Source organism: Phycodurus eques, chromosome 1, assembly GCF_024500275.1.
Source record: "Phycodurus eques isolate BA_2022a chromosome 1, UOR_Pequ_1.1, whole genome shotgun sequence".
Taxonomy (NCBI): domain Eukaryota; kingdom Metazoa; phylum Chordata; class Actinopteri; order Syngnathiformes; family Syngnathidae; genus Phycodurus; species Phycodurus eques.
In genome coordinates this window covers 1,206,775-1,234,597 of record NC_084525.1, presented here as the reverse complement: position 1 = coordinate 1,234,597, position 27,823 = coordinate 1,206,775, and the positions used below count along the sequence as shown (strand labels likewise).

The following is a 27,823-nucleotide window of genomic DNA, read 5'->3' as shown; positions in this document are numbered from 1 at the left end:
TGTCTGAACACTTTCCGTGCCCGCCGTATATTTGGTCTCCGTGGCTGACGTGCAACACAATTTTGAGGAAGCCAATTCAATTCAACATTGGTTTCACATAAAACTGTACGAATGTGCTTCACTTTGACGGTCAGTGACTGATTGTACAAATGAAATCAACAGAGTAGATTTTCTGTAAATAGTTTTAATATTAAATAAAAAAAGACTCCCATATAAAAAAAGAAAGCTACAGTCCACAATTGAATTGTCTTTTTTTAACATAAGTATTGAAAGCAAGGGGTTGGAAGGAAAAAAATACTCCCAGAAAAATTCACAATTGTTTGCGCTCATCTCTTTTCTCTAAACCATATAAAATCATAATAAAACACATTAACTGTACATATATACAAATCTCCAAGTGTATAGAAATTGCATAATTTGCTTTTTCACTTTGTTTGTTTGTTTTGTTTGCTTTTTTTGTTAAATACAGCTAGAGATGCCAGTATTTTTGATGGGAGGGCAGTATTATTCCATAATCTACAGTTGGACAAAGACTCATCAAATCCACACAAAATATCATGGCGCTCCGCTTTTAAGAATCCCCATTGTTTGTTCGTGAAAGGTGGTGTAAATGATGGATGGTCGTGTTGCGAATGGAGGAAATAAAGAAACCCGATTACGGTGGCTTTTATACTATGAAAGAAAAAATAGAATCTGATAGTCTAATAGTCCAGCGCCCTCTCTGAAAACATGGGGGTGATTTACAGAGTCCTTTCTGTATTTAAACAGAGGGTCTCATTCATGACACGATCAGAAATCGAAATAAACCGCGGCCAGACAGTGAGGGGCTCAGCAATAGCACTGTTGTCCTACACAATCAACATATTAAGACGCGCACGCACACACGCACACACACACACACAACTACATACACACTTTCCACAGAGAGCATGGTTCAAGTAGACGGGTTTCATTGTGACTCACAGTAACACATTGATGAGAACAGTACTCTTGCTTTTTTGTGGAAAAATGATATGACGCTAACATCGTTAAAAGACCTGTGATCACGTCAAACAACCATTATTGTGTGAACTAGACCGAAGAGTGAGAAAATATCCATGTTTTTTTTTTTTTTTCCTTTTCTTTTTTTTTTTTAACTTTCTATTCAATCATCTTTCCCCCCAGACTAGAGCTCGTCCTATGCTTTATTTTCCACCGGTTGCCATGGCGTTGGTTAGCACGAACGGCATAATTCGTGCAGCTGGCTGTGAATGACAAACCAACAACAAACATCGGTGACGTCGGCGGGTGGAGGGGTGGAGCCAGGGAGCGACATCTGTGATTGGCGAACAGCTGCGACCGACAGCTCCCTTCACCCATCACCGCCTCTGAGACCTCACCCCTCGTCTCCTCCTGCCTCGGACCGATGTGTCGGGCTTCGACAGGGCCGTCTGCAACGGGAGCGAGAGAAAAAGGTTCATCAAGTGGAAAGTTTCCATCAGAAATCTGACCTCGCTGTTGAAAAGCAACGCTTTCTGGGTGTCGTTGACATAGGGCTGAAAGTTTTGTCACTTTGAACATTCAATATCGAGTAAGCAACGTGACGAGATTTGCCAAAAATGACAGCCTGTTCAAATGCTGGGTCTGGTCGGAACCGCCGCTTCAACCTGAGCACAACACAGCAAGAATTTGGAAAATCCAATGATGGAATCTTTTTCTTGTCAGAAACAAAATTGCCTTTTTGGGGAACGTTTTTCTGTGATATCGTCGAGAGAAAATCAGCTCAAAAAATGCCTTCCAATTAAAGTAAAACAGTACAAAATATTTCTCAACTAACAGGTATTTCCTTGATTGTCTCATCTGCTATTCGTGGAACCCTTTCTTCTGATAAGTTTCAGTTCAAAATATACAATTGCTCGTACAGGCCGAAATTCAGAGACCAAAATTACCGTCACGTTTCGAACGGATGTCATTTGCCCAAAAATCTCGACTTAACTAGTGCAAATAGAACATTATTGGTAAGAAGAGCAGTGTGGGCAGTCCAATAGGTCATTTACTTCACCAATCAATTGTTTTTTCCCTTTGAGGGGCATTTAAAGGTTTTGTGTTTTGTTTTTTGAGAACATTTCACAAAGATGGCAACCACTGATTGGCAACTGACAACGGCCTAGAAAAAAAAAAAAAAAAAAAAAAAAAGACCACTAGTGTGCCAAGTGGACCAAATACCACTCGACAAAAACCATTGACCAACGTGTTTCCATAGTATATTTCATTTATTCAGACTGTCCAGATGAGTTCAATGTTTAAGAAGTGCGGTCCACGTTTACACATTATGTTTCATGAAACATAAAAAGTTGAAGTGATTAAAACCACACATTTGTTTGCATTATTGTTGTAATCTGACATTCAGACCCCCTTAAAGTTTTCACTCTTTGTTATATCGCAGCCCTTTGTTAAAATCATTCAAGTGCATTTTTTCCCTCATTAATGTATACACGGCACCCCATATTGACAGAAAAAAACAATTATTGAAATTGTATTTATTAAAAAAGAAAAAGTGAAATATCACACAGCCATAAGTCTTCAGACCCTTTGCTGTGACACTCAAATACTGAACTCGGGTCGGGTGCTGTTCATTTCTTCTGAGGACCATCCTTGAGATGGTTCTCCACCTTCATTGGAGTCCAGCTGTGTTTGATGATACTGATTGGACTTGATTAGGAAAGCCACACCCCTGTCTATATAAGACCATACTGTTCACAGTGCATGTCAGAGCAAATGAGAATCACGAGGTCAAAGGAACTGCCTGAAGATCTCAGAGACAGAATTGTGGCAAGGCACAGATCTGGGCAAAGTTACAAAAAAATGTCTGCTGCACTTAAGGTTCCTAAGAGCACAGTGGCCTCCATAATCCTGAAATGGAAGACGTTTGGGACCACCAGAACCCTTCCTAGAGCCGGCCGTTCGGCAAACTGAGCAATCGGGGGAGAAGAGCCTTGGTGAGAGAGGTCAAGTAGAACCCAAAGATCATTGCGGCTGAGCTCCAAAGATGCAGTCGGGAGATGGGAGAAAGTACGAGAAAGTCAAGCATCGCTGCAGCCCTCCACCAGTCGGGGCTTTATGGCAGAGTGGCCCGACGGAAGCCTCTCCTCGGTGCGAGACGCATCAAAGCCCGTGTGGAGTTTGCTCAAAAACACCTGAAGGACTCCCAGATGGCGAGAAATAAGATTCTCTGGTCTGATGAGGCCCAGATAGAAACTTGGCCTTAATTGTAAGTGGCATGTGTGGAGAAAACCTGTCACCTGTCCAATCCAGTCTCAACAGTGAAGCACGGTGGTGGCAGCATCACGCTGCGGGGGTGTTTTTCAGCTGCAGGGACAGGAAGACCGGTTGCAATCGAAGAAAAGATGAATGCGGCCAAGTACGGGAATATCCTGGACCAAAACATTCTCCGGAGTGCTCAGGACCTCAGACCGGGGCTAAGGTTCACCTTCTAACAAGACAATGACCCTAAGCACACAGCTAAAATAACGAAGGAGTGGCTTCAGAACAACTCCGTGACTGTTCTTGAATGGCCCGGCCAGAGCCCTGACTTCAACCCAATTGAGCATCTCTGGAAAGACCTGAAAATGGCTGCCCACCAAAGTTGACAGAACTGGAGAGGATCAGCGAGGAGGAATGGCAGATGATCCCCAAATCCAGGTGTGAAAAACGGCATCATTCCCAAGAAGACTCATGGCTGGGTGCTTCGACTAAATACTGAGCAAAGGGTCTAAATCAGGGGCGCCCAAACTTTTTGGCTCAGGGGCCACATTGCCGTAAAAAAATTGTCATGCGGGCCAGCATTCATTTGACATGCTACCGACGAGGGGAATGCTTTTTTGTATTTTTAGTTTCCTGTTTTACTATGCAGGCGGCTGCTAAGTAGATCGGATAACTGCCTGACCTGGATAAATGAAGGTTCAAATAAAAATGAATGAAATGCAAAATAAAGCATTTTTATGAAATTTGACTCAAACTCAAACTTTATTCATCAGAATCAACAAACAACATGTTTGCATTCATGTGAAGGGCGATACTGCAGCAAATGGAGCAGGTCTGGCTCAAAAGCGGTGGTTTTAATGCGCAAGATGTCACGCAGGTGGGAGTCACTTCGTCTTGTCCTCACGCGGTTCTTATTCATGTTCATGACTGAGAAGGTCTTCTCACACAAGTAAACGAGCTCAACATTTTCTTAGCAAACCTGTCTTTATCCAGCTGCTGGTAAAAGTTGACAAGAGGGAGTCGTCGGTACCGGCTGCGACACTCCGTGTCACGCTGCGGCTCAATGAGCTCCAACTGCAGGTGGGCTGGAACGTCACTGAGATCCACGGAAACGGTTTGGCGCGTAGAACTTTTTGGTGAACAATACAATGGAGTTTTGTAGCTTTACCTCCTTCTTCGCTTTCTTTGTGACACGCTCGGGTTGATAATCCACTGTGCTCGCCGACCGTGGCAGGTGCGCCATCCGTAATAATCCCCGTGATTTGATTCCACTGTCATTTTATGTCATCTACGGCGGAACAAACAGAAGCAAATCAATCTTTCCCTCGTTTGGTCCTTAAGGCTCCGGAGGTCAAGTAGCTCTTCACGCACGTTCATTTCACTGTCCGCTCCTCTCCAAAAAATCAGGAACTGAGCGCTGTCGGACGCATCCGTGCTTTCGTCACAGGCTCGCGAAAAAAATTCAAACTCCACTCCTTTTGCGTCCAACTGTCTCTTAATATCAGAAGAAACTTCTTCGCTCCTTCGTGACACGGTGCTACGAGCCGGGAAAACATTGGCGAACTGTTGCTTTTTCTCAGGACAAATGTTCTCCACCATTTTCATCACACAGTCTTGAATAAATTCACCCCCAGTAAAAGGTTCGCGGTGCTCGGCAATCAGCGTTGCCACCTCATAGCTCGCCTTTGTTGCGTTTTCATTCGACTCACTGGCTCTTGTGAAAAAGCGTCGCTGTGCCGTTAAACCGGCTTCCAGTTGCTTCCGTTGTTCACTGCGTTCGTTCCCAGTTAGCTTGTCGTAATTAGCATGTGGTAGTGCCTCTTTATATTGAACTCCTTGAACACAGCCACAGTCTCTCGGCAAATTAGGCAGACGCAGTTGTTTCGAAACTCAGTGAAAAAATATTCAGACTACCATTTGTCCTGGAAACGTCGACCCTCGCTATCAACTTTCCTTTTCTTACTTCCAGTTGCCATTTTAGAAATGGGCAAAAAACAGATCATGCGCAAAACGGCCCCGCGAGAGTTCAGCCACAATTTTACTGCCATCCTGTGGTGAAATATAAAATTGTATTTTGCACTGCCGGGCCACATATTATTGGTTTTATGATAGAGGCTTCGGGCCAGTGGAAATATGAACACGGGCCGGATTTGGCCCGGGGGCCGGACTTTGGGCATAGTGGTCTAAATACTCATGGCTGTGTGATAATTCAGTTTTTCTTTTTTAATAAATCTGCAAAAATTTCAGCAATTCCGTTTTTGTCTGTCAATATGGAGTGCTGTGTGTACATTAACGTGGAAAGAATGAACTGAAATGATTTTAGCAAATGGCTGCAATTTCACAAAAGGTGACAAATTGAAGGGGGTCTGAACACTTTCCGTACCCAGTGTATATACTGACATTTACGCCACTTTTGTTTAGCAGAATTTTGTTAAGCTGTCGTAGTGAACATTGAGTCAGTTTATAGCTGTAATTGAAGCAGATAAACTGTCTTTCATATTAATTCATGGTTCATTTGCCTTTATTTCAGCGTAAACCTAACCTATAACACCAAATATTTTATGTATAATAAATCTGATATTTATCGGAATACAGATTAATTTATCGCTTGTGTTTAATGAACAATACACAGGACAACCTTGAAAAATAATTGCATTTTAAATCACAATCGTAATATGTTGGGGGGGGGGGGACAATCCCAATGAGATTCTTTTCTAATTTTTAAATCAATACCGTAGTAGCCTTTGTTTCTTCGAGTGCTGTTGTAGCATCCACGTCTCTGAAGTCCTCCAACACGTTCTGCAGTCTGACACACAAAATATGCAACAGTGTGACATTAAAACGGAAAAGAAAACCCTCATCTAAAAGCTCAGCTCAAGCATTACTCAGTAAGCAAACTTACGTTTGTTTTCTTTTTCTCCCTCGACGGGCTCCAGACACAGCTCCTGATTGTTCCTTGGGTGAAAATCCATCATTACGACATTAGTCGGTTGCTTAAAAATGCAGCATTACAGTCAATCTCAATGGTTTAGCCATCGAGTTAAAGCGACATTGACAAACATTAAGATCTGAAATTGCCGGCTTTAAATACACAATTTTCATCATGTAATCAGCCATAATTCTTTGGGTGATCATTTGGGATTTACAGTGGAACCACAACAGCATGGAGGGGGGCAGAGGGGGTCCGGTTTGGTGGCCTCAGTATTGCATCTCTGCTTTTTGCAGACGATGCGGTTCTGTTGGCTTCATCAAGCCGTGATCTCCAACTCTCACTGGAGCGGTTCGCAGCCGAGTGCGAAGCGGCCGGGATGAGAATCGGCACCTCCGAATCTGAGACCGTGGTCCTCGGTCGGAAAAGGTTGGCGTTCCCTCTCCGGGTCGGGGATGAGATCCCGCCCCAAGTCGAGGAGTTCAAGTATTTCGGGGTCTTGTTCACGAGTGCGGGAAGAACGGAACGGGAGATCGACAAGCGGATCGGTGCGGCGTCTGCAGTGATGCGGACTTTGTATCGATCCGTTGTGGTGAAGAAGGAGCTAAGCCGAAAGGCTATGCTCTCGATTTACCGGTCGATCTACGTTCCTCCCCTCACCTATGGTCACGAGCTGCGGGTCGTGACCCAAAGAACGAGATCCGGGATACGAGCGGCCGAAACGGGTTTCCTCCGCAGGGTCTCCGGGCTCTCCGGGCTCTCCTTTGGAGAGAGGGCGAGAAGCTCGGTCGTCCGGGAGGATGTCAGAGTCGAGCCGCTGCTCCTCCCCATCGAGAGGAGCCAGACGAGGTGGCCGGGGCATCTGATTCGGATCGGGCACGTCCCACGGGGAGGAGACCCCGGGGACGACCCAGGACACGCTCGAGAGACTACGTCTCTCAGCTGGCCTGTGAACGCCCCGGGATGCCACGGAAGAGCTGGATGAAGTGGCTGGGGAGAGGGAAGCCTGGGTGTTCCTGCTAAAGCTACTGCCCCCGCGACCCGACCTCGGATAAGCGGTAGAAAATGGATGGATGATGGATGGATGGATGGACCTCACTAGCAACCAAGGACCAATCATATTGTACAACCTTTGATGTTCTGCTATATTCTTGAAGTTAGCACATAGTCGTATAGTCAGGTTCATAAATATTGGGACATTGAAACAATTCATCTATTTGGCTTTAATCACCACCACAATAGATTGGAAATGAAACAAACAAGATGTGCTTTAACTGCTGACTTAAAGCAGTTCAGATCATAAATCAAACTTTCCTTTTTTAATACTTGGTTGCAAATCTTTTGCAGTCAAATACAGCCTCTATGCGTTCCAGACTTCAGTCCAGTGGTGTGCAAGGGCGTGGGGGTGGGGGTGGGGTGCATCCACCTGGGGGGATTGGGCAAACGGGTTTTGGGGGGGGGCATCAACAGCCGTCTCCCTATAAAATTTCCCGGGCAAGCGTTGTTTAAAGGCGCCAAATAACTTCAATCCCTCTGTTGACCATCGGTTTTCTGGAGGATAAAAGTTCGATCAGCACGCTCTCTGGCCCATCTTGGCCCTCTAATTTGATTTAAAAGACACCACCATACCTGAAGACAAACCATTCAGAGACAAAAGGCGTGACTGAGCAGGTTTCAATCATTTGCCGTGCACCCGCAGGCACCCTCATAGCGGGCACACCACCGCTGCCTCACGCTGACTTGCTACCTTGGGCTTCAGGAACTTTGTTGAAACTTTGATGTATTAAACACCTCCAGAAAATGGAAAAAAAAAAAAAAAAAATGCCCAGCCCTCATTTGCCAACAACTGGGCATAAGACTCGTAAAGGAGAAGCAACCTCACGCAGCTGTGAGGATTCGGATGTGACACAATTAGCAACATTTCTGCTCAACAGCTACGTTTATCACCTCTTTTTGATTTTTAATTGACTGTACATTCCAAAAAATAAAACTGCAAACCATTAACATTTAGTATTATGGTAACACTCCATGACAAATCCGTCATGCTACCAATGTAACAGCTATGGCTAACAACTGTTTTGTTTACAGGGTGACTTGGTAACGCTGCTATTTTGCAGAAACTGGACAGCGTTCTGTGTGACCTTTTATCACTACAACGCACATAATCGCATGACGCTTGCCATTATGAACGTCCATGTTTGAGAAACGCGCTCGAGCACGTTAGTGAGGGGCGTGGCTTCCGTCAAAGACTCGAGGGGGGAGAGAGATAAGTGTAGTAAGGCTACATTCAAATCCTGGAAGCGGTTTTCACACAGCAAACTCCCCTTTAATAGCTAGCTAATTAAACTTGTCAACGTGTGTATATTATTAGGGCAAACATTCAAAGGTACGTACGTAAACCTTTGATCAGCGCCCTTTGGGTGACTTCAGTTATCAAAATCATTATTTCACAAATCCTGCCAGCGTATGCAAACTTTTGAGCACAACTGTACTTACTTGTCCCTAATTACTCCATTGCTATTAGCCAGGGCCTTTGGGGGCATCTAGGAGTGTTCTAGAAAGAACGCTACAAATGCAAATGTGTGCCTTTTGCAGCAAATACTTGACGATAGGTTCCGCAGACAAAATGTGAATATTGTTCAATAGTCTTGGTACGTGGCATTGTGGTGGGCTTTGGAAGTTAGACCAGCCTGATTGAAAACAGAAATGGCAGGCACTCACCCTTCCTTGTTCACTGCGTAGCAATGTCCCTGGTGCATCCTCATGGGGCCTCCCACTGCAACCATTCCTGGGACTCAGATAACCTGCCTGTCTCTCCACACCAGTACAGTCTGTTTTAGCTTCCTCCAAGTATATGGATGGCAAAGGAGGCTCTGGGTGGGTGTGTCCCTCAACCATGACTGGTTTTCTTTGTAAAGGCGATGCGGCCACATCCTCGGTGGGTTTGGGTGTACCCTGGGCTGGAGAATGGGCTGTCGCTTCCAAGCTGAGGCGTGACAAGTCGGGGTTTCGCAGGGAGCAAGCGCGCCGTGGGCTGAGGGAGACCGGGGCACTCGCCTGCTGCTGAGTCGGGGCAGGCGTGGAGAGGGTGTGGCGCTCCATGGGGAACGTGACAGGCGGTAAGGCACAGAAAGGTGACGTAGGGTCAGACGGCCCAGAGGGGACCCCGTCTTCTTGCTCTTTAGCATTGATTTGAAGGAAGGAGGTGTAAATTGTATCCATGAATGAGGTGTAGGGGTCGATAACTGGCCTGCCATCGGAGCCTCGCTGTGGCGGTCGGCTTGGTTCTTGGGCAGGTGTTGGAGCCGGACTAGCAACCTCTTCGGGAGAGATCTGAGAGGCTGGAATGTCACCGTGAGAGGCGGGGCTCTGTGTTTCCTGCAATGAGTCGGACTTCTCTCCCTCAGAGGATGGCGCGAGATTTAGCTTGAGGAAGATAAAAATAGAAGTTAAGAAAGTAACGCTGGCCATAGACGATACAGTTTTACCAACCAGCGATTGTTTTGAATTCCAACTCACATTATAAAAGTGAATCATCTGTGACAGAAAAGTCAAAGGTTATGAGTGAAGTGCTCCCACTATACAGATCAACTCAGAGACGCAGCTTTAGTGCTCATTCAAGTTACAGTCATTGTCCGCAAACATCAAGAGACCTAAGTCCCGTCGATGTCGGTAGCGCAAGAACAACAAGGTCTTTTCTTTTCCTGTGGACTCTCAAAGCTAATGCTAAAAAAAAAAAATCAACAAAGCAATGTGCTTCTCTTAACAGTATGTCATCTCCACTGAAAACTCACAGAAAGAGGCCCTGGCGTATATGAAAGCCAATTACATTGTGAAGGTGTACCTAATGTTGTGTCTGAGATTACATTGAACTTTTTACTAATAGGTCAGTTATTGATTTACCTGTACGTTGTTAAGCAAGTTGATGGTTCCATCAGGACCTTGCAGGAGAGGCATGCCCAAAGATGAGGTCTGGACCGAGGGTAAGAGGATGGAACCGGCTCCAATACCCACCATGTTATGGAGCCCGGCGATGCCAGAAATGTCTCCTACAAAGTAGTGTTCCATAAATACGTAATATAATGGGACATGAGTAGCCAATAGTTTTTAAGAACCATGGGACATGCAGCCTTAGAGTTACGTATTACTGATCACAAACTCACCTAACACAGCAGGGTTAAGCAAAGTAGGAAGTAATTGCTGGAGAAGGGGGTTTTCTTTGCCTTGGAGAGAAAGGGGGATGAGGGTGTCCACACCAGCGTCAGACAGTTCCTGTAGAATCGCAATCCATTCATCAAATTTACATACAGAAAAAAAAACGAAAAAAAGTCTTCGGCCACCATAGGATTTGTATGCATGCGTGTACAGATGTATGTACAGTGCCTTGAGGAAGTATTCATAGCCATACCCTCTCACCTTTTCACATTCTGAGAGCTTAGAATCACCAACGCAAATGTATTTTGTTGACATTTGATGTGAAAGACTAAACAGAAAGTAACACACAATTGTGAAGTGGAACAAAAATGATAAACGGTTTTCAAAATCTGAAGCAAATATAAATATGAAAAGTGTACAAACACATCAAAGAATATTCATGTGTTAGAAAGGCCAAGTCAAAGTCCAGAACTAAATCCCATTGAGCATCTGTTGCAAGACTTGAAAATTGCTGTTCACACACACTCCCCATTTAATCTGGCTGATCTTGAGCTATTTTGTAAAGACGAATGGGCAAAAATCTTAGTGCCTCGTTGTACAAAATAGGTAAAGATAACCCGCAAGACTTGCAACTGTAACTGCAGCGAAAAGCGGCTCTCCAGAGTACTGATTCAGGGAGCCTGAATACAAATGCGCGCCACGTTTTTCAGATTTTTTTATTTTGAAAACTATGTATCATTTCCGTTCCACTTTACAATTATGTACTACATTGTGTTGGTCGATCACATAAAATATCAATTTAAAACATTTACGTTTGTGTTCATAAAGTGGGAAAATGGGACAAAGTTCAAGGGGTATGAGTACTTTTTCAAGGCACTGTATAATTTACAGTCTCACTATAATTTTATTCAGTAGCACACAGACCTCAGCCAAATAAAGTAAGGGTTTTGTAAATAGCTTGTCACTGTAACACTAATTATCTGCCCCAGTACTGCATTTTAAAATGAAAGAAAAAAATGCAACTGCCGTTATAGGTGGCCTAAGAACTTGCATTACAGTACATAAAGGAAAAAACTCAAAGATGCACTTTTCTATATTCGCATTATGTAACCATCACCAACACACAGGTAATTATGGAAAATACAGGACTAATAGAGATAATGAACCCACAAAGGAAATAAATTCATGGGTTTATCGAAGGAAACTTATGAGGATGTAAGAGGAAAGAACCTAAGGAGACAGGGAGCCTACCTGAGGTTGGGTATGCTGAACAGGAGTTAGTTGGTTATGGGGTAGGTCAGCTGTGTTCAGAGCAGCTGGGAGGAGGGCGGAGCTAAAAGGCAGGAAGGTAGCTGGGTGAGGCGGAAGGGTAGCCGGAAGAAGCAGAGACTGCAGAGTTTGAATAGACCCCTCCGCTCCAGGCGGGAGGGGAAGGCCCTGGGTGACTTCCAGAAGCCCCGGCCCGTGTAGAGTTGACTGATCCAGGAGAGCAGCAGCCTTGTCCAGGGTGAGGCCCTCTAAAGTGGCGGGGAGCTGTGGCGGCTGCTGAAGAGGAACCTCCAGGCTGACTTGACCCAGCTGACTCAGTCCAGATAGGGGTAACAGTGGCGCCTGGTGTTGCCCAAACAGCAAGGAAGCCATAAGCAGAGCTTGAAGACTTGGTTTTTCTGTGAGCCCCAAATCAGGTTCTTGTCCTGTGGCAGAGGCTGAGACTGGAGGTGGGATTGGGTTCAGAAGACCCAAAAGACTCAGAGGCAAGTCCCCTTGCACACCACTTAACAGGGGCAACAACGGAAAGAGAGGATTGCTGTTCATTTGTTGCTGCTTCTGTTGCTGATCCTGGCTTTGCTGCTGCGTCTCCGGTTGTATCAGTAATGGCTGCTGCTCTGCAAGATTTTGTGTTGCAGCGGTGGCAGGAGGTACATGTGCATTTTGCCCACCCAACCACAGCCCTCCGAGGTGTAACGAGGACAGGACTGTAGGGTCCAGGATGGATGGCAGGCCTCCTGAGGAAGACAGCAGCTGAAGCAGCTGATCTTGGTTCATGAACGGGAAGGCCTCTGCCAAGGGCAGAGGAGCAGTCGAGTCGCTCAGAGCTGAAGGTGTCTGAGGACTGTCATCCCCGAGCTGAGAGGAGGCGACGACTTCTGGGCTGGTGGGTGTGGGAGGTTTTGTTGATGTGGAGCTCTTAACGTCCAAACGTCCAGATTCACCGGATCCTGGAAAACAACAGCAAAAACATCGTCATCTCTGTGTAAATGGCCTTAATCAGTTGCATCAGGTTGTCTCAGAAATACTGGGGAACTACGATGAAATAATGTGTAACAACATTAATGGTGCATTACCATTAAAAAGTGTAATTATTGTTAATACGGTATTTGGTGTCTCTGAGAGTAGCAGCTGTCTAAACGGCTGTAAAGCCAGCACCTCTTTGCAGTCTGCAGGAACATTAGCGATAGCATCGGCAGCTCGCAGCATCAAACAAGTTGTTATCGATATGCTCCCGCCGCGCGCAAAACTCATTAATGGTGACGTACACACAAGCGGCATGTACACAGATTAGAGCGTTGACGTCACTGATATGTCTTTGTTTAGCGTGTTTGCAGATAGCATCATCACAGACTGCCTTGGCGTGTGATAATATTGGCATGTCGGCTTTTCATCACATCATTGCAGATGTGTTCAAGTCGTTCTTTTTCAGTGTGTTTGGCTAATTTGCTGGTATGTTGTAACTATTTAGAAATTTGGAATTTCCGGTTGTATTACTCGCTAGTCCATACAGCAAACCTTCCTGTTTACATTCTCATGACCAATCAAAGGGGAGAACGATGTCATGTGGTTTGTTTTGATCCATTTTGGTCTGCTCGGTGGGTGGTTATTGTTTACAAACCATAAACTGATTCGGCCAGGAGAAGGTGAATTCGAGGTGAACTATGGGTCTTAAAGCAAAGTTTCTTACATTTCTATTGTGCAAAAAGTGTATAGGGTTGCTGTTTATATTTGTATGTTTGCATGCAGAATAGTCTGTTGCAATGTTTTGAGTGAATGCCATTTTTCCCATTTATTTTAGCAAGATCACAGTGGTACGGATAAACGTGATCATTCTGTAATCGTAATATGTCGATATGCAATTGCGGGTGTAAATATGTATGTACCCATTACGTTTGAATGTTTACATGTTTTATAAATTGACACAAATGTGTTTTTACTTTGTCATTATGGGCTATTTTATGCATTTTATTTTTTTCTCTCCAAGAAAACGACTCAAATCAGCTTTACAATAAGTCTGTAACATAGCAAAATGTGGAAGATGTGAAAGGGTGTGGAACACTTTCCGGTGGCACTGTAAATCCTGCACAAATGACTCACCTGCGGTGTGATTTTCTTGGGAAGACATCGCTACATCTGTTGTATGGTCAGCTAAGCTGCCTTCCTCCTGCCGTACAGTTGATGATGCTGCAAGAAGGGCTAGAACATGGTTGCTAAGATCAAGAGGCTTTGGCGAGGTGGATAACGCCACAGAAACACTGCCTTGTGAGTGACACAGGTCTGATGTGGACGAGCCATTACTGATCGTGCTCTGTGGCGATGCTTCCGGTGAAAGTACCCGGGAAACAGTGTCAGTTGTTGGAATGTGATTCTCCGTTGGATGATGCCCGTCTAGAGGAGTAGGTGTTACATGTACAAATGGGCTGCTGCTGTTGTGTAAAGCTAAATTTGAGCGCGACAGTATTGAGGAAGTAGGAGAATGTCTTTGTAGAGGACTTAGTCTGACAGACTGAGATTGTGACTGCACTGATCTGAAATGAGAGGAGGTACGAGGGGGAGAAAGCATCTCTGGAACCAACGGTATTGTGTTAGTGTTACTGGTTCGGCACGGTGACGGAGACTGCGGGTGGTTGCCACTGGATTGAGGGCTAACCGAACAGGGTGGTAGTGAGGGGTTCGGCGTCTTAGTGTGTCCACCTCCTTCAACAGACAAAGATCCCAAATGTGCTGTAGCAGGGTTGGAAGCAGAGGCTGTGGCCTGAGCATTTTGTACACTGAGTAAGTGCAACAGAGCAGAGAGGGGCTGGGTTGGAGGATCCAAGCTAAGGGACGTCGGTGCCAAGCCTGTAGTGATATCCACGGATTCTCCCTGTCGAGGAGGTCCAGAAAGATGTGCTGTCTGTTTGGAAGTCAGGAACTTGGATGTTGGCACCGGTGGCAGATGATGATGGTGCTCGGACGTGACACTAATCTGCACATCTGAGGTAGAGGAAGAGCGAGGGAAAGTCCAAGATGATAGGTTCATAGCAGTAGCAGAACCAGAGTCCCCAGGAGGGGTCTTCTGTGGCCCATTGGTGAGCTGCTGGGTGTCTCTGATCATGCTGAGAACAGTGGGAGATCGCCGTCGCCTCTTCCTGTGCGACGAATTTTGCTCTGTTTTGGGAGGCAATTGGGGCAAGGCAGAAGCCAGGGACTGTGCCAGGGACTGGGGTGAAGGAAAGAGGACAGAAGAGGCTGCTGCCAGCGAGCGATAGTGAGACCTAGAGGCAGCAATGGGGGAGGAAAGGTGGCTGTTTTTTAAAGTGCTGTTTGTTACATTTGTTGACTGTTTTTGCTGTGCCTCTGTCAAGATTTCCAGGGAAGAGGACACACTTGTTTGGCTACAAGCTACATTTGAGCTCTGGCCCTGGGTTACCTGGCTAGCCAGCTGAGCCTTAGCAGCCGCAGAGAGCAGACTACTGGCAGGAAAAGAAGTTGAGGGTGGCAGCTGGCCCTGGTGACTGTTGTGATTCAAAAACGGCCCCAGAGTTGCGCTGGACATCCCCACAGAGTTCAATCCAAAACCTGGTGCTACTGTGCTGGGACTAGCTGTACTCTTCGAGGGTTTCAGAAGCTGAGCATTAGGATTGTGACTGCTTTGGTTGGTCAGTATGTTGGGGTTTGTGAGGTGGTTATTCGTGCTACTGTTGCCAGAATTCTTAAACTGTTCCAAGATGTCTTCCAGCTTGAACTTGAAGATGTGGGGGCTAGGGTTTGGCGAACCACAAAGAAGAGGGGAGTGTGGAGAGGAAGAGCAGGACTTTTTCCTCCGTGACAAATTACTTGCCGTTAGTCCTTCGGCAGCTGAATTTGAGCTTCCACCCTGATCAGAGGCATGAGAGGGGGAGGCCGAAAGGTGATGGGACCGCTGATGAGGAGACACACAATTCATGTTGTGGACAGAGGGAGAGCGGATGGGAGAAGGGGAGAGGGCAGATCCTCCCCCTACCGCCCCATGTGGATGCTGTGCTTGATTTTGTGATACTCTTCCTCCGATGACGAAGCTTTTAGGAGAGGAGCAAGGAGGTGAAGATAGGGGCCTTACGAGAGGCGAAGCAGGAGTTTCAGGGGTTAGGGGCATTTTTTGACTTTCACTGACATTTTGAGGGGTGGGAGTACAGGGTGACCTTTGGGCAACATGGTAAGCAGGGAATGGGGGGCTGTTGGAAGTCTGAGGAAGAGGAGGGTGATGAGGCCTTCGCAAAGCATCAAGGGGATGATGAGAGTGTGTGCCTGTGTGAGGACCTGGGGAGGAACCATTAAAAGGATAAATAAACTTGTGAGAGGAATTGGGGCTGGCGCAAGGGATAGGGTGGGCACTATTCTGAGGTCGTGCAGGAGCCGGATGAAATTTGGGATGGTAAATGCCCCAGTCCTCTTCTTCCCGCTCAACAAGTGCTTTCTTTGGGTTGGAATTGCCCACTCCCTTGCTCGCCTCTGTTGGGGGGACAACACAAAAACATTTGATGGTTGAAAATGTGAAAAGATATTGTTGCTTTCTCATGACAACCTCCTAAGATCATTTGATGACTATTTTAACTTTCCAGATTCAGAAACTATCAAATGAATCCCTGTTCACTTTGTCTTAAAGTTGAGCAAAGACTTTCAAGACAGGCCCATCATGCTTTTGTTTTGATCAAGTCTTGACACCCTTGGATAAATAAACTTTGTTTCCAGCATAGGTTTATTTTCTCTGAACAGAGGTGATCGAGGCATCCAGTCAAAATCGGGTGACTAACTTAGCAATTGAACAGATTTTTGTCAATTTCACTGTAAACACAAAAATTAAGATGGTCATCCTGTACTGTCCCGCTCAAGGCGTGAACCCACATTACCACCGGGTTGCGAGTCGAATGCGCTAGCGAGCAGGCTAAGAGCCCGGTCTGCTAACGCACCTGCTGCCGCTACTCTTAAGGTTAATAAGGAGTGAGGTTTGGCTAACATACTTTGTATCCGTTACACATACTGCACAGACTCCGTTTACTGAACTCAGCTCACAAGTGACCTGTGTTATGGTAACAGTGGCCTCTTCAGCATGTCATCCTCACACCTCGCTCTCCAGGCATAACAAATCGATTCAACTCAATCCTAATGTTACACTAATGTAGCAGTTGGATTAAGTGGAGGTTGATTGTTCTTGCCTGTACAGTGCATAAGAGAAATGCACTGCTGTGGTACCGTAACAGGACGCTTCATTAGTGGAGAAATGGAGCCAAGAATACCTGAGACAATGACAAAATAGAGATCTATTCTACTCCACTCGGTAGGCCTCACCGGGGTGATGAAGTTGAGCAAAGGGCAGCTGTGACGCCTGCATACTGCGACACAGAGCGGCCATTGCCACCACTTTCCTGCGATGATTGCACAGTTTGGTCATGTCCTGCTCTGCTTTGCCTAAAGGCTGCTTGTGCTGCTCCACCTTCACCCCCACAGTAAAGTTGAAAACCTGTTGGAAGTGAAAACAGACCATGTTGTTGTACTGACACTGAATAATATATTCTTTTGAGAGTTGAATAACATTTCAAGTGTCTGAACAGGTCAAAGCATACTGTATAGAAAACATTCCAATGAGTTAGATGGACCACATAAGATGGACCACGATAAATCCATCCATCCATCCATCCATCCATTTTTTTGAACCGCTTCTCCTCACTAGGGTCGCGGGTGTGCTGGAGCCTATCACAGCTATCATCGGTCAGGAGGCGGGGTACACCCTGAACTGGTTGCCAGCCAATCGCAGGGCACACATAAACAAACAACCATTCACACCTACGGACAATTTAGAGTTTTCAATTAACCTACCTTGCATGTTTTCGGGATGTGGGAGGAAACCGGAGTGCCCGGAGAAAACTCCACACAGGCGGGGCCAGGGATTGAACCCCCGGTCCTCAGAACTGTGAGGCTGACGCTCTAACCAGTCGGCCACCGTGCCGCCCACGATAAATCCATCGGAAATAATTCAATGTTAAGTTTGTTACCCTTTTCTGGTCATGATACTGACTTTTAATATATACCGCTCAAAAAATAAAGGGGGCGGCTCCTCCCTACTCCCCCACTCGGTGCCGAATTGAAGCCTTTTACGAAGCGGAGGGAAAAGCAAACTTACTACTGTACTCTTCTTAACTGGACAAGTTGATGTACCGCACTTGTGATTGACTCGGAGTTGCACCATAATGTGTTTCCTAATGTTTTTTTGAGTAGTTCACATAAGAACTACTCCAAAAACATCGGCTGGCAAAGGAGAGTGCATGGCGGCCAGGTGGTGTATGTCAGGTGTGTTGATTCAGATTAATATATGAGAATAAATATATTTTTCTTTTATCTACTTTTCTTTTATCCTATGTCATCCTGTGAGGGAAATTCTTTCTTTGCTTAAAGGGACTGCAAGAGTGCTCAAGAAGCAGACCACTAACTCTTATTTATTTTCACAGACTGAGCTACATGTGATCACTTTTTTTCACTTTGTCCATTCTCACCAAATACAAGATACCACAAGCAAGCAAACAGATTCACCTTGTTGATGACAAGTGGACACTCCAGACCACATTTGCAGGTGCCATCAGTCAACAGATAGGTCTTCACCTCATCCAGGGAGGACAGAGAAGTGCCACTGGGACTGCAAAAACAAAGGCAAATGCACATTTATGTATCTAGTCGCGATTTACAACAGGGATGACTTTAGTGGTTTGAGTGGGACCTAAGGTGTATTCCAGGAAGCAGGTTACATGAAAACTAGGAGGAAGTTAACCCTGAGGTAAGCTCAAATTACATCTAATGAGTAATTAGATGACATTTCAGTTTCCAAAGGTGATGTGGATGGGACACATACATCAGAATGTCTTTCTGTTGGCTGAGTATTTTTTTGTTTTTTCACTACCAATTTAAAAGGCAGTTAAATGTTACGTCACTGCATTTAAAGTTCTGCATTCGCTCGTGCATCGAATACGTTCCTTTTGCTGCTGCAACAGTTACTAAATTTTACACAGGGTGCTTATGTAACTGGAAAGGCACTGAGTTGAGTGCAGACCTCCGCCAGGGTGCCAATTAAAAAAGAAAGGTTTAAAACTAAATTGAGATATGTTGATGTTCTAAAATTGCTGAAAAACATGAAATAAAATATGTAACACCTGTGTGCTTATCAGCACATTTGCATGTCATAGTACATCACTGCATGACTAAAGCTTTCCTGATTTCCAATTGTTCTGTGAAGAGTATTTCTACTGTGCAAGGTGATATAATAAATAACTGGTGAGAGGAAGGATTGCATTAATTGCAGATTGGCTCAGAAGTATAATTCTATATTTTTCATGATTTTGTTTGATTACTAAATATATATTTATTCATATATATTAATCTGAATCACCACACCTGACATACACCACCTGGCCGCCATGCACTCTCCTTTGCCAGCCGATGGGGACGTGTATGGCAGCGGTGACCACCCCGTCCTTGTCCCCACTGCCAGTGTCACTTCCTCCCATCATTCTGTAGCTGCAGCCTGCCAGCGGCTTGAAATACACACAAAAGAAATCTTCACTTCAATCATTACAGAGATTACCAAATTAAACAATCCAATATATTTTAGGGATGTTTCCAGAACGGATTCTGGTTCTTTTACAGGAACCTGTCAAATTTAACAACAACTTTGTTTTTTTGTTTGACTCAAGTTTGAGGGCATTGAACTGTCATGAGGCATATACAGTGGGTACGGAAAGTTTTTAGACCCCCTTAAATGTTTCACTTTTTTATACTGCAGCCATTTGCTAAAATCATTTAAGTTGGGTTTTTTTTTCCACAATGTACACACAGCACCCCATAGTGACGAACGGAATTGCTGACATTTTTGCAGATTCATTAAAAAAAAATAAAATAAATGAAATATCACACAGCCACGAGTATTCAGACCCTTTGTTCAGTATTTAGTAGACGCACCCTTTTGAGCTAATACAGCCATGAGTCTTTTCGGGAACGATGCAACGAGCTTTTCACACCTGGATTTGGGGATCATCTGCCATTCACCCTCGCAGATCCTCTCCAATTCTGTCAGGTTGGATGGTGAACGTTGGTGGGCAGCCATTTTCAGGTCTTTCCAGAGATGCTCAATTGGGTTGAAGTCAGGGCTCTGGCCGGGCCATTCAAGAACAGTCACGGAGTTGTTCTGAAGCCACTCCTTTGTCATTTTAGTTGTGTGCTTAGGGTCATTGTCTTGTTGGAAGGTGAACCTTCGGACCGGTCTTCGGTTTTGAGCGCTCTGGAGAAGGTTTTGGTCCAGGATATCCACGTACTTGGCCGCATTCATCTTTTCTTCGATTGCAACCGGTCGTCCTGTCCCTGCAGCTGAAAAACACCCCCACAGAGTGATGCTGCCACCACCGTGCTTCACTGTTGGGATTGTATTGGACAGGTGATGAGCAGTGCCCGGTTTTCTCCACACATGTCGCTTAGAATTAAGACCAACAATTTCTATCTTGGTCTCATCTAACCAGAGAATCTTATTTCTCACCATCTCGGAGTCCCTCAGGTGTTTTTTAGCTGACTCCACACGGGCTCTCATGTGTTTCGTACTGAGGAGAGGCTTCCGTCGTGCCACTCTGCCATAAAGCCCCGACTGGTGGAGGTCTGCCGTGATGGTTGACTTTCTACAACTTTCTCCCATCTCCCGACTGCATCTTTGGAGCTCAGCAACAGTGATCTTTGGGTTCTTCTTTACTTCTCTCACAAAGGCTCTTCTCTCCCGATTGCGCAGTTTGCCGGAAGGCCAGCTCTAAGAAGCGTTCCGGTGATCCCAAACGTCTTCCATTTCAGGATTATGGAGGCCACTGTGGCCTCCATAAGACAGACATTTTTTTGTAACTTTGGCCAGATCTGTGCCTTGCCACAATTCTGTCTCTGAGATCTTCAGGCAGTTCCTTTGACCTCGTGATTCTCATTTGCTTTGACATGCACTGTGAGCTGTAAAGTCTTATCCAGACAGGGGTGTGGCTTTCCTAATCAGGTCCAATCAGTATAATCAGACACAGCTGGACTCCAATGAAGGTGTAGAAGCATCTTAAGGATGATCAGAAGAAATGGACAGCACCAAAGTTCAATATATGAGTGTCACAGCAAAGCGTCTGAATACTTATGGCTGTGTGATATTTCACTTTTTCTTTTTTAATAACTCAGCAAAAATTTCAACACTTCCCTTTTTTCTATCAATATGGGGTGTTGTCCATCCATCTATCCATTTTCTACCGCTTATCCGAGGTCGGGTCGCGGGGGCAATAGCTTTAGCAGGGACGCCCAGACTTCCCTCTCCCCAGCCACTTCACCCCTCTCTAAGGGAGAGCCCGGACACCCTGCGGAGCAAACTCATTTCGGCTGCTCGTATCCGGGATCTTCTTCTTTCGGAAGAACAAGATCTCACCTATGGTCACGACCCACAGCTCGTGACCATAGATGAGGATAGGAACGTAGATCGACCGGTAAATCGAGAACTTCGCCTTTCACCTTAGCTCCTTCTTTACCACGACGGACCGAAACAAAGTCCGCATCACTGCAGACGCCGCACCGATCCGCCTGTCGATCTCCCGTTCCATTCGTCCCTCGCTCGTGAACAAGACCCCGAGATACTTGAACTCCTCCACTTGGGGTAGGATCTCATCCCCGACCCGGAGAGGGCACGCCACCGTTTTCCGACCGAGGACCACGGTCTCAGATTTGGAGGTGCCGATTCTCATCCCAGCCGCTTCACACTCAGCTGCTCCAGTGAGAGTTGGAGGTCACGGCTCGATGAAGCCAACAGAACCACATCGTCTGCAAAAAGCAGAGATGCAATACCGAGGCCACCAAACCGGACCCCCTCGACGCCTCGGCTGCGCTTAGAAATTCTGTCCATAAAAGTTATGAACAGAATGGGTGACAAAGGGCAGCCTTGGCGGAGTCCAACCCTCATCGGAAACGAGTCCGACTTACTGCCGGATATGCGGACCAAACTCTGACTCCGGTCGTACAGGGACCGAACTGCCCGTATCAGGGTGTTGTGTGTATATTAATGAGGAAACAAATAAACTTAAATTATTTTAACAAAGGGATGCAATATAAAAAAAAGTGAAAAATGTAAGGGGTCTGAAAACTTTACATACCCACTGTATATCATGAGCTACTGAGGCATCCTTTTTGCCAGCATAAAAGGCTTAGCTCATAAGAACGTAAGATAATAAAATGCCATGAAGTAAGAGGACTCATTTAAACCACAAGGAATATACGTCCAGCCAGGTACAGAAAACCACCGCTATTCACGGGGGATAGGAACCGAGCCGTGCCACAAAATCGGAATTGACACCCCGACGAAAATGTTGACAATTGCCTATATAAATAGTTTAAACTATAAATATACCGGAAACTATGATTCTGAATCACTTTCAAACTCATCTCACAACATTAACCTTAAAAATAAATGGCAAACAAGTGGCGTGAAAAAGTGTCCCCTTCCTGAGTTCAGATTTTTTTTTTTTTCTCTACGGAAGCTTATTGCATTCACTGTTATTGCATTCATTGTTTTTTGGAATATTTTTTTCTGTTTTTCTGACTGACTATTTTTCACAGTTTTTATGTCTAATTCCCCCGCCCCTTTTTTCCCCCTATTTTTCTGACAATTTTTTTTCTAAATGACTGATAACAATACCATCTATGTGACTCAAAGACAGGCGTATCTCCCAGTGTCTTAAACCCATATCAAAATAAAACTTGATCAAACTAAATAAGCCGGTCATGTTGCTTACTACGGAGTCCGCAAAGAGTCACTTGCAGTTCGCAGGTTCTCGCGCGAGTTCGATGTGTCCCGACAACTCCGAAAAAATTTGTCAGAAAAACACGTGGAGAAAAAAAAAAAAAAAAAAAGTCAGAAAAACAGAAAATAAATACTCTGAAAAACAGAAAAGAATATTCAAAAAAACAAAGCCCTCAAAATAATTACTCAGAAAAACAGTTTTTTTTGTTTTTTTTTTAATCCAAGTGAATGCAATAGGCTTCCGTATTTGTCACGCTCAGACGTTTCCCATCAATCAATCAATCAATTTAAATATTAGTCAAAGACAACAAGTAAACACAAAATGCCGTGAAAAAAAAATCCAAACCGACACGGCCCTGTGTGGAAAAAGTGACCCAGGCCTAATAATGCCACACCTGTTCTCAAACAAGAAATCATTTAAATAGGACCAGCCTGACAAAGTGAAGTCGACAAAATGCAGCGATCTAAAGAAATTCAGGAACAAATGAGAAATAAAGTAATTGACATCTATCAGTGTGGAAAAGGTTATAAAGCCACTTCTAAAGCTTTGAAACTCCAGCGAACCACAATGACAGCAATTATCCACAAACAGTGGTGAACCTTCCCAGGAGTGGGCCGGCTGACCAAAATGACCCCAAGAGCGCAGCAACGACTCATCTAAGAGGTCACAAAAGACCCGACAACAACATCTAAAGAACTGCAGGCCTCACTTGCCTCAGGTAAGGTCAGCGTTCATGACTTCATCATAAGAAAAAGACTGGACAAAAACAGCCTGCATGGCAGAGTTCCAAGACGAAAACCACTGCTGAGCAAAAAGAACATTAAGGCATGTCTCAATTTTTCCAGAAGACATCTTGATGATCCCCAAGACTTTAGGGAAAATTCTGTGTGCTCTGATAAGACAAAAGTTGTACTTTCTGGAAGCTGTGTGTCCCATTACATCTGGTAAAAGTAACACCGCATTTCAGAAAAAGAACATCATACCGACAGTAAAATATGGCGGTGGGAGTGGGATGGTCTGGGGCTGTTTTGCTACTTCAGGACTTGGAAGACTTGCTGTGATAAATGGAACCATGAATTCTGCCGTCTACCAAAAAATCCTGACGGACAATGTCCGGCCATCTGTTTGTGACCCAAGCTGAAGCGAACTTGGGTTCTGCAGCAGGACAATGAGCCCAAAAGCACCAGCAGGTCCACCTCTAAATGGCTGAAGAAAAACAAAATGAATTGTCAAAAAATAAATCAATAAATAGAACAAAACTGTACCTGCATTACCAAATAACTTGTAACCTTTTATTGCTCAGTCACTATGTTTTTATGTCTCCAAAGTGTTCTCTGTCAATTGACTGTCTGTTGTCGTACGAGAACAGCTCCAACTGCCGGAGACAAATTCCTTGTGTTTTTTTGACATGCTTGGCAAATAAAGATGATTCTGACTCTGTAGGTTTGCATTTTGTCCTCCCTTAATAATATATATTTTTTAAACTGCATTGTGTTTACTTGTGTTGTCTTTGACTAATATTGAATTTTTTTTGATGATGGGAAACATTTAAGTGTGACAAACATGCAGAAAAATAAGAAATCAGGAAGGGGGCAAACACTTTCACACCACTATACACATGGAAAAATGTCACTTTTGCCAACAACCTAGGCTAAACTTAGCTCCTCCCTGAAATACAGATCTTAGAAGCCAAGCTGTATCACTTTAATACTTCCTTGACGCCAATTACTACTTCCCTTTTAGCCAGGGCCTTGGCGCCATCTTGTGACAATTTGGTGTGTTAGAGAAAGAGCCAAAAAATAAGATGATATTCTGTGATTAGGTGCGTTTTTCAACAAATACTGGGCTTGAGACTGCAACCAAAATGGTGACATATGCAACCTTTTTGAGTGTGCTCGCGAGTGACTATTTCATGTGGTCGCACTTGCGCGAGCGCTTGTTCTAATGCTCCCACAAGAGAAGAGCATCGTCTCTTTATGATGAATGGCCGGAACGGGCGCGCGTGGCCCACTTGCCACGGCTGCGAGCGAGATGAAGTAACTCGTTGCTCGCACGCTGAGCGGCCCCCTCGATGGCATTGTGCAATGGCCTGCCATATCTGTAAAATATGTATGTATTTGTGAACAACTCAAGTTGAACAAGTACGCTGCGGTATGCCCGTACACACCCAAGCGAAGAGGGACAATCTTGGAACGGGAACAAAAGGCGATTTGGAACCGCTTTAACAGTGCAACAACAACGTGTGGCTGTCAGCGGCCGTCGCAAAGGGATCCCTTACCAGCGGCGCTGGCTGGTGCCCCACCTCCGACAGACGGCTGATATTGGGCTATATCAACAGCACAACTCTGAACAGACAGTTTGTCCTAGTCCCACAAAGGCACACAAAAGGTGACTGCACATTAGCATTAGTTAAACAGCAGAACCACTAATAAACAAGTTGATACAAAACAATATACAGCGGACCCTCGATAGAACGGACTAATAGGGACGGGTCGTCCGATATAGCCGATTGTCCGTTACATCGAAGCACTTTATTTGGATGCCATATGCACCTATGTTACAGTACAAAATTATTGTTTTGTAGGTTTTTTTGTGGCCTAAAACGCCAAGGACTGTATAGAGTTGTTCTTGATAAATATTTATATAAAAAAAAAAAAAAAAAAAAAAAAGATTGGAAATTTCACATTTTATCCAAACTTAGCACACCGGTGTGCTCGGTCATCGTTAGATGGTTGAGGTACAGTACTCATCATAGGCGAGTCGATTTCATGAGCTGCGAAGAATTAGTGCGCTTCCTAACTCCAAATCCATTGCCAAAGGCGAACAGTTTAACAAAAACTCTGTTAGTGTACCAAAAATACCATGTTCCAGACTCCAAAGTGTTCTGTGTTCCACAGAGCCACGGCGCTTGCTCTCTGCCAGGGCTCTACGTACAATAGACCATCAATATAACCATCATCACGTGGCCGCCTCATTAATGCCCCACATTTCAATATGGCCACCAAATAGGCATGGGAGACACATCTTTTGGAATTGGATCTAGTCATAATGTATATCTGCGAGCCGGAACTACGTCAGTTCCATTCTCTGCCTGCTTTGCGCCAGAGCGCCAGTAAACAACAGGGGCCAATTCTGGAACTAAGAGAGTTTCTCAACGGCAGTTTAAGTGACAAATGGAAACTATTTTGGACACATTGTTCAGTACCGATGGTCCGTTTTATCCGATATGCTTTATATCGGAGTCCGTTTTAGAGGTTTCACTGTATACCTGTTTAAATTTACTTACACAGAAGAGTTATATGCCATTATTAACCATCTCGCAAGAAGTTAGCCCTGGCAAAATACATTTCTTTTAGTGGGGCTTCACTTTTAAGAGCTGCCCACTGTGTGCGTGGTGGGGGGTTCGTAGAGCATTGTACTCAGGTTGAAGTGGCCATTCCAACCAGACTTTGGATTTTGACAGATTGTCATTTTTGGTAAATCCTGTAATGTTGCCACTTTAAGTAATAATAAAACTAAAAGTCCCTTTGGTTTTTGAAGAAAACATCCGACAGATGGGTGCATTCAGAGCATATAAAGCACAAAATCCAATATAAATTTGTTTTCAAAGAGTCATCTTTCTCATCAATGCTAGACTCTCCATCAAATTGAGGTTGAAAATATTCAAAGTACTCTTAAAAGGATTGCTTTAAGTCATCTTGCTAACAGGCAGGAATATAAACAGATGTTGGGAAAACCCATCATATCTTAAATCTGGTGTATAAAAAAAACCTGGTCCTTTTAACTGAAAGAAAATCCCAGTATAATTTTTTACACAAAAATAAACTCAGCCATACATTAACCAGTAATACCAATGAAATATTTGTTTAAAAAACACTTTTGGTTAATGATCAAAGAAGCCCAACACTGTCATTTCAGGCGGCGTAGTTCTTTCTCTGTCCAATCATTGGTTACTTTCCACTGTCTGCAAAGGTTTTACGATGTTGACAGTTTGAGCTTACGTTACGATTCTGACGGAATGGCTAATGTCTACTTTGGAGGTTCCATTATAGTATCTGAATTATAAGATCAATATAACAAAAATAAGCAGACCTTGTCATCTTTGGGAAGCCAGGCTCGGGTTTGGCTAGGGTATCGACTGCCTGATGAACATGCTGGTGGGTTAGAAGCAGGCAGACTGCCAGTTGACCTGACTCGATGTCCAAAGTGTCCCCAACAACCAGACCGATCCTCTGCTCAGAAGGATGAACGCCGCAGATGTTTATTCAGTTCCCATCCGAGGAGGAGCTGATTTGAGGATGATGAGGAGCCTGGAACACAAATGTGGAGGTGGATTACGTAATATGGGAAGTCCCACAGTAGCAGAGCATTTAGAAGAATTATAGATGTACGATTTATTCAAGTCAGAGATATTTAGATGAAATGTACTTTCTTCACAAAGTGAATAACATCAGTTCATCACATGCTGCCACTACTTTAAAGTGGGAGGGTGTGTTTAAAAAAAAAAAAAAAAAAAAGGGCCTCTTTTAATGGGTGTCCAGCTGCATAAATAAAGTGAATTTACAACTACTAGAGTACACGCTTTAACAAAGCAAGCCCGGCTTAAAAGGTCAACCAAACGGAATGCTGTAACGACGAAGTCATAGATGTCTCAAGTGTCGAGTCGCGGTAGAAGAAATGCACAAACTCCACGGTTGACACGGCAGGCTAAAATGCTAGGCTAAGAGCTAAGCTAGCAAGCGCGTCCACTTTGTAGTGTTGTCGTGACAGCTGTCAGGCGCACTAAACTCTTGCACATTAGCCAGCACAATATGCAACTAGGCCACAAACCACTTAGAAGTACGGCAAGTAGATCGCTCCTTAACGGACACAAAGGTTGCGGGGATCGGCGGGGGGAATTTATCCACCTTTCTCGGCGTCGGGCGAAGTTTGGAAGTGTTCCCTTCGCTGGCTCGCGGGAGGCGACCCAAGTTAGCTGGCTGGCTAATGAATGCTTTTTGACGGATGCGACGTTGACACAAACATAAAGAAACACTCCCACCGCGGCTCGCGTATTCGTGCGACGAGCGGCGGACGTGGGAGCAACGTCTGCGAGTTCAACGTACACACAAAGGGCAATAACGCCGCAATTTGACGGCGGCTAACGCTAGCGAGCGGAGAGGCTAGCGAAGCGGAGCTAGCTGGCTGAATTTACTTGATTTGGATTTTGGAGTGTCCCGACAAGAGTGGAGGCTGTCCCGCTGCCGGTGGACACTTGGCCAAGACGTTGCTTTCGTCTTTGTACTTCTAGGCCCTCTTCCTTGCAAATGTATTCCGATAACCATCGCGAGCCATGTAATCCCAAATTCACAGTTGCCTTGTTGTTGTTGTTTTTTTTAATTTTAGATTCCCAGTAAAAAAAAAAAATAAAAAAAAA

The 27,823-nt window shown here is 44.8% G+C and overlaps 1 protein-coding gene across 3 annotated transcripts; it reads right to left on the bottom strand.

Moving 5' to 3' along the window:
- Window positions 1-164: 164 nt before the first annotated feature.
- On the bottom strand, window positions 165-27,816 carry mbd6 (methyl-CpG binding domain protein 6). Of its 3 annotated transcripts, none has more exons than XM_061671375.1 (13): window positions 27,315-27,816; window positions 26,500-26,717; window positions 19,004-19,143; window positions 18,149-18,251; window positions 16,910-17,081; window positions 13,697-16,072; window positions 11,579-12,546; window positions 10,336-10,444; window positions 10,076-10,221; window positions 8,894-9,598; window positions 6,146-6,198; window positions 5,977-6,049; window positions 165-1,430 (listed from the first exon to the last, which is right to left on the bottom strand). In XM_061671375.1, the coding sequence occupies exons 3-13, from the start codon at window positions 19,117-19,119 to the stop codon at window positions 1,359-1,361; spliced, it is 4,893 nt and encodes a 1,630-aa protein (XP_061527359.1). In that variant the 5' UTR covers window positions 19,120-19,143; window positions 26,500-26,717; window positions 27,315-27,816; the 3' UTR covers window positions 165-1,358. The 3 variants fall into 3 exon arrangements, with proteins under 3 accessions (XP_061527359.1, XP_061527369.1, XP_061527378.1); XM_061671385.1 differs by having other exon boundaries at window positions 27,602-27,816; XM_061671394.1 differs by lacking the exon at window positions 165-1,430 and adding an exon at window positions 4,272-4,531.
- Between the last annotated feature and the right edge of the window lie 7 nt (window positions 27,817-27,823).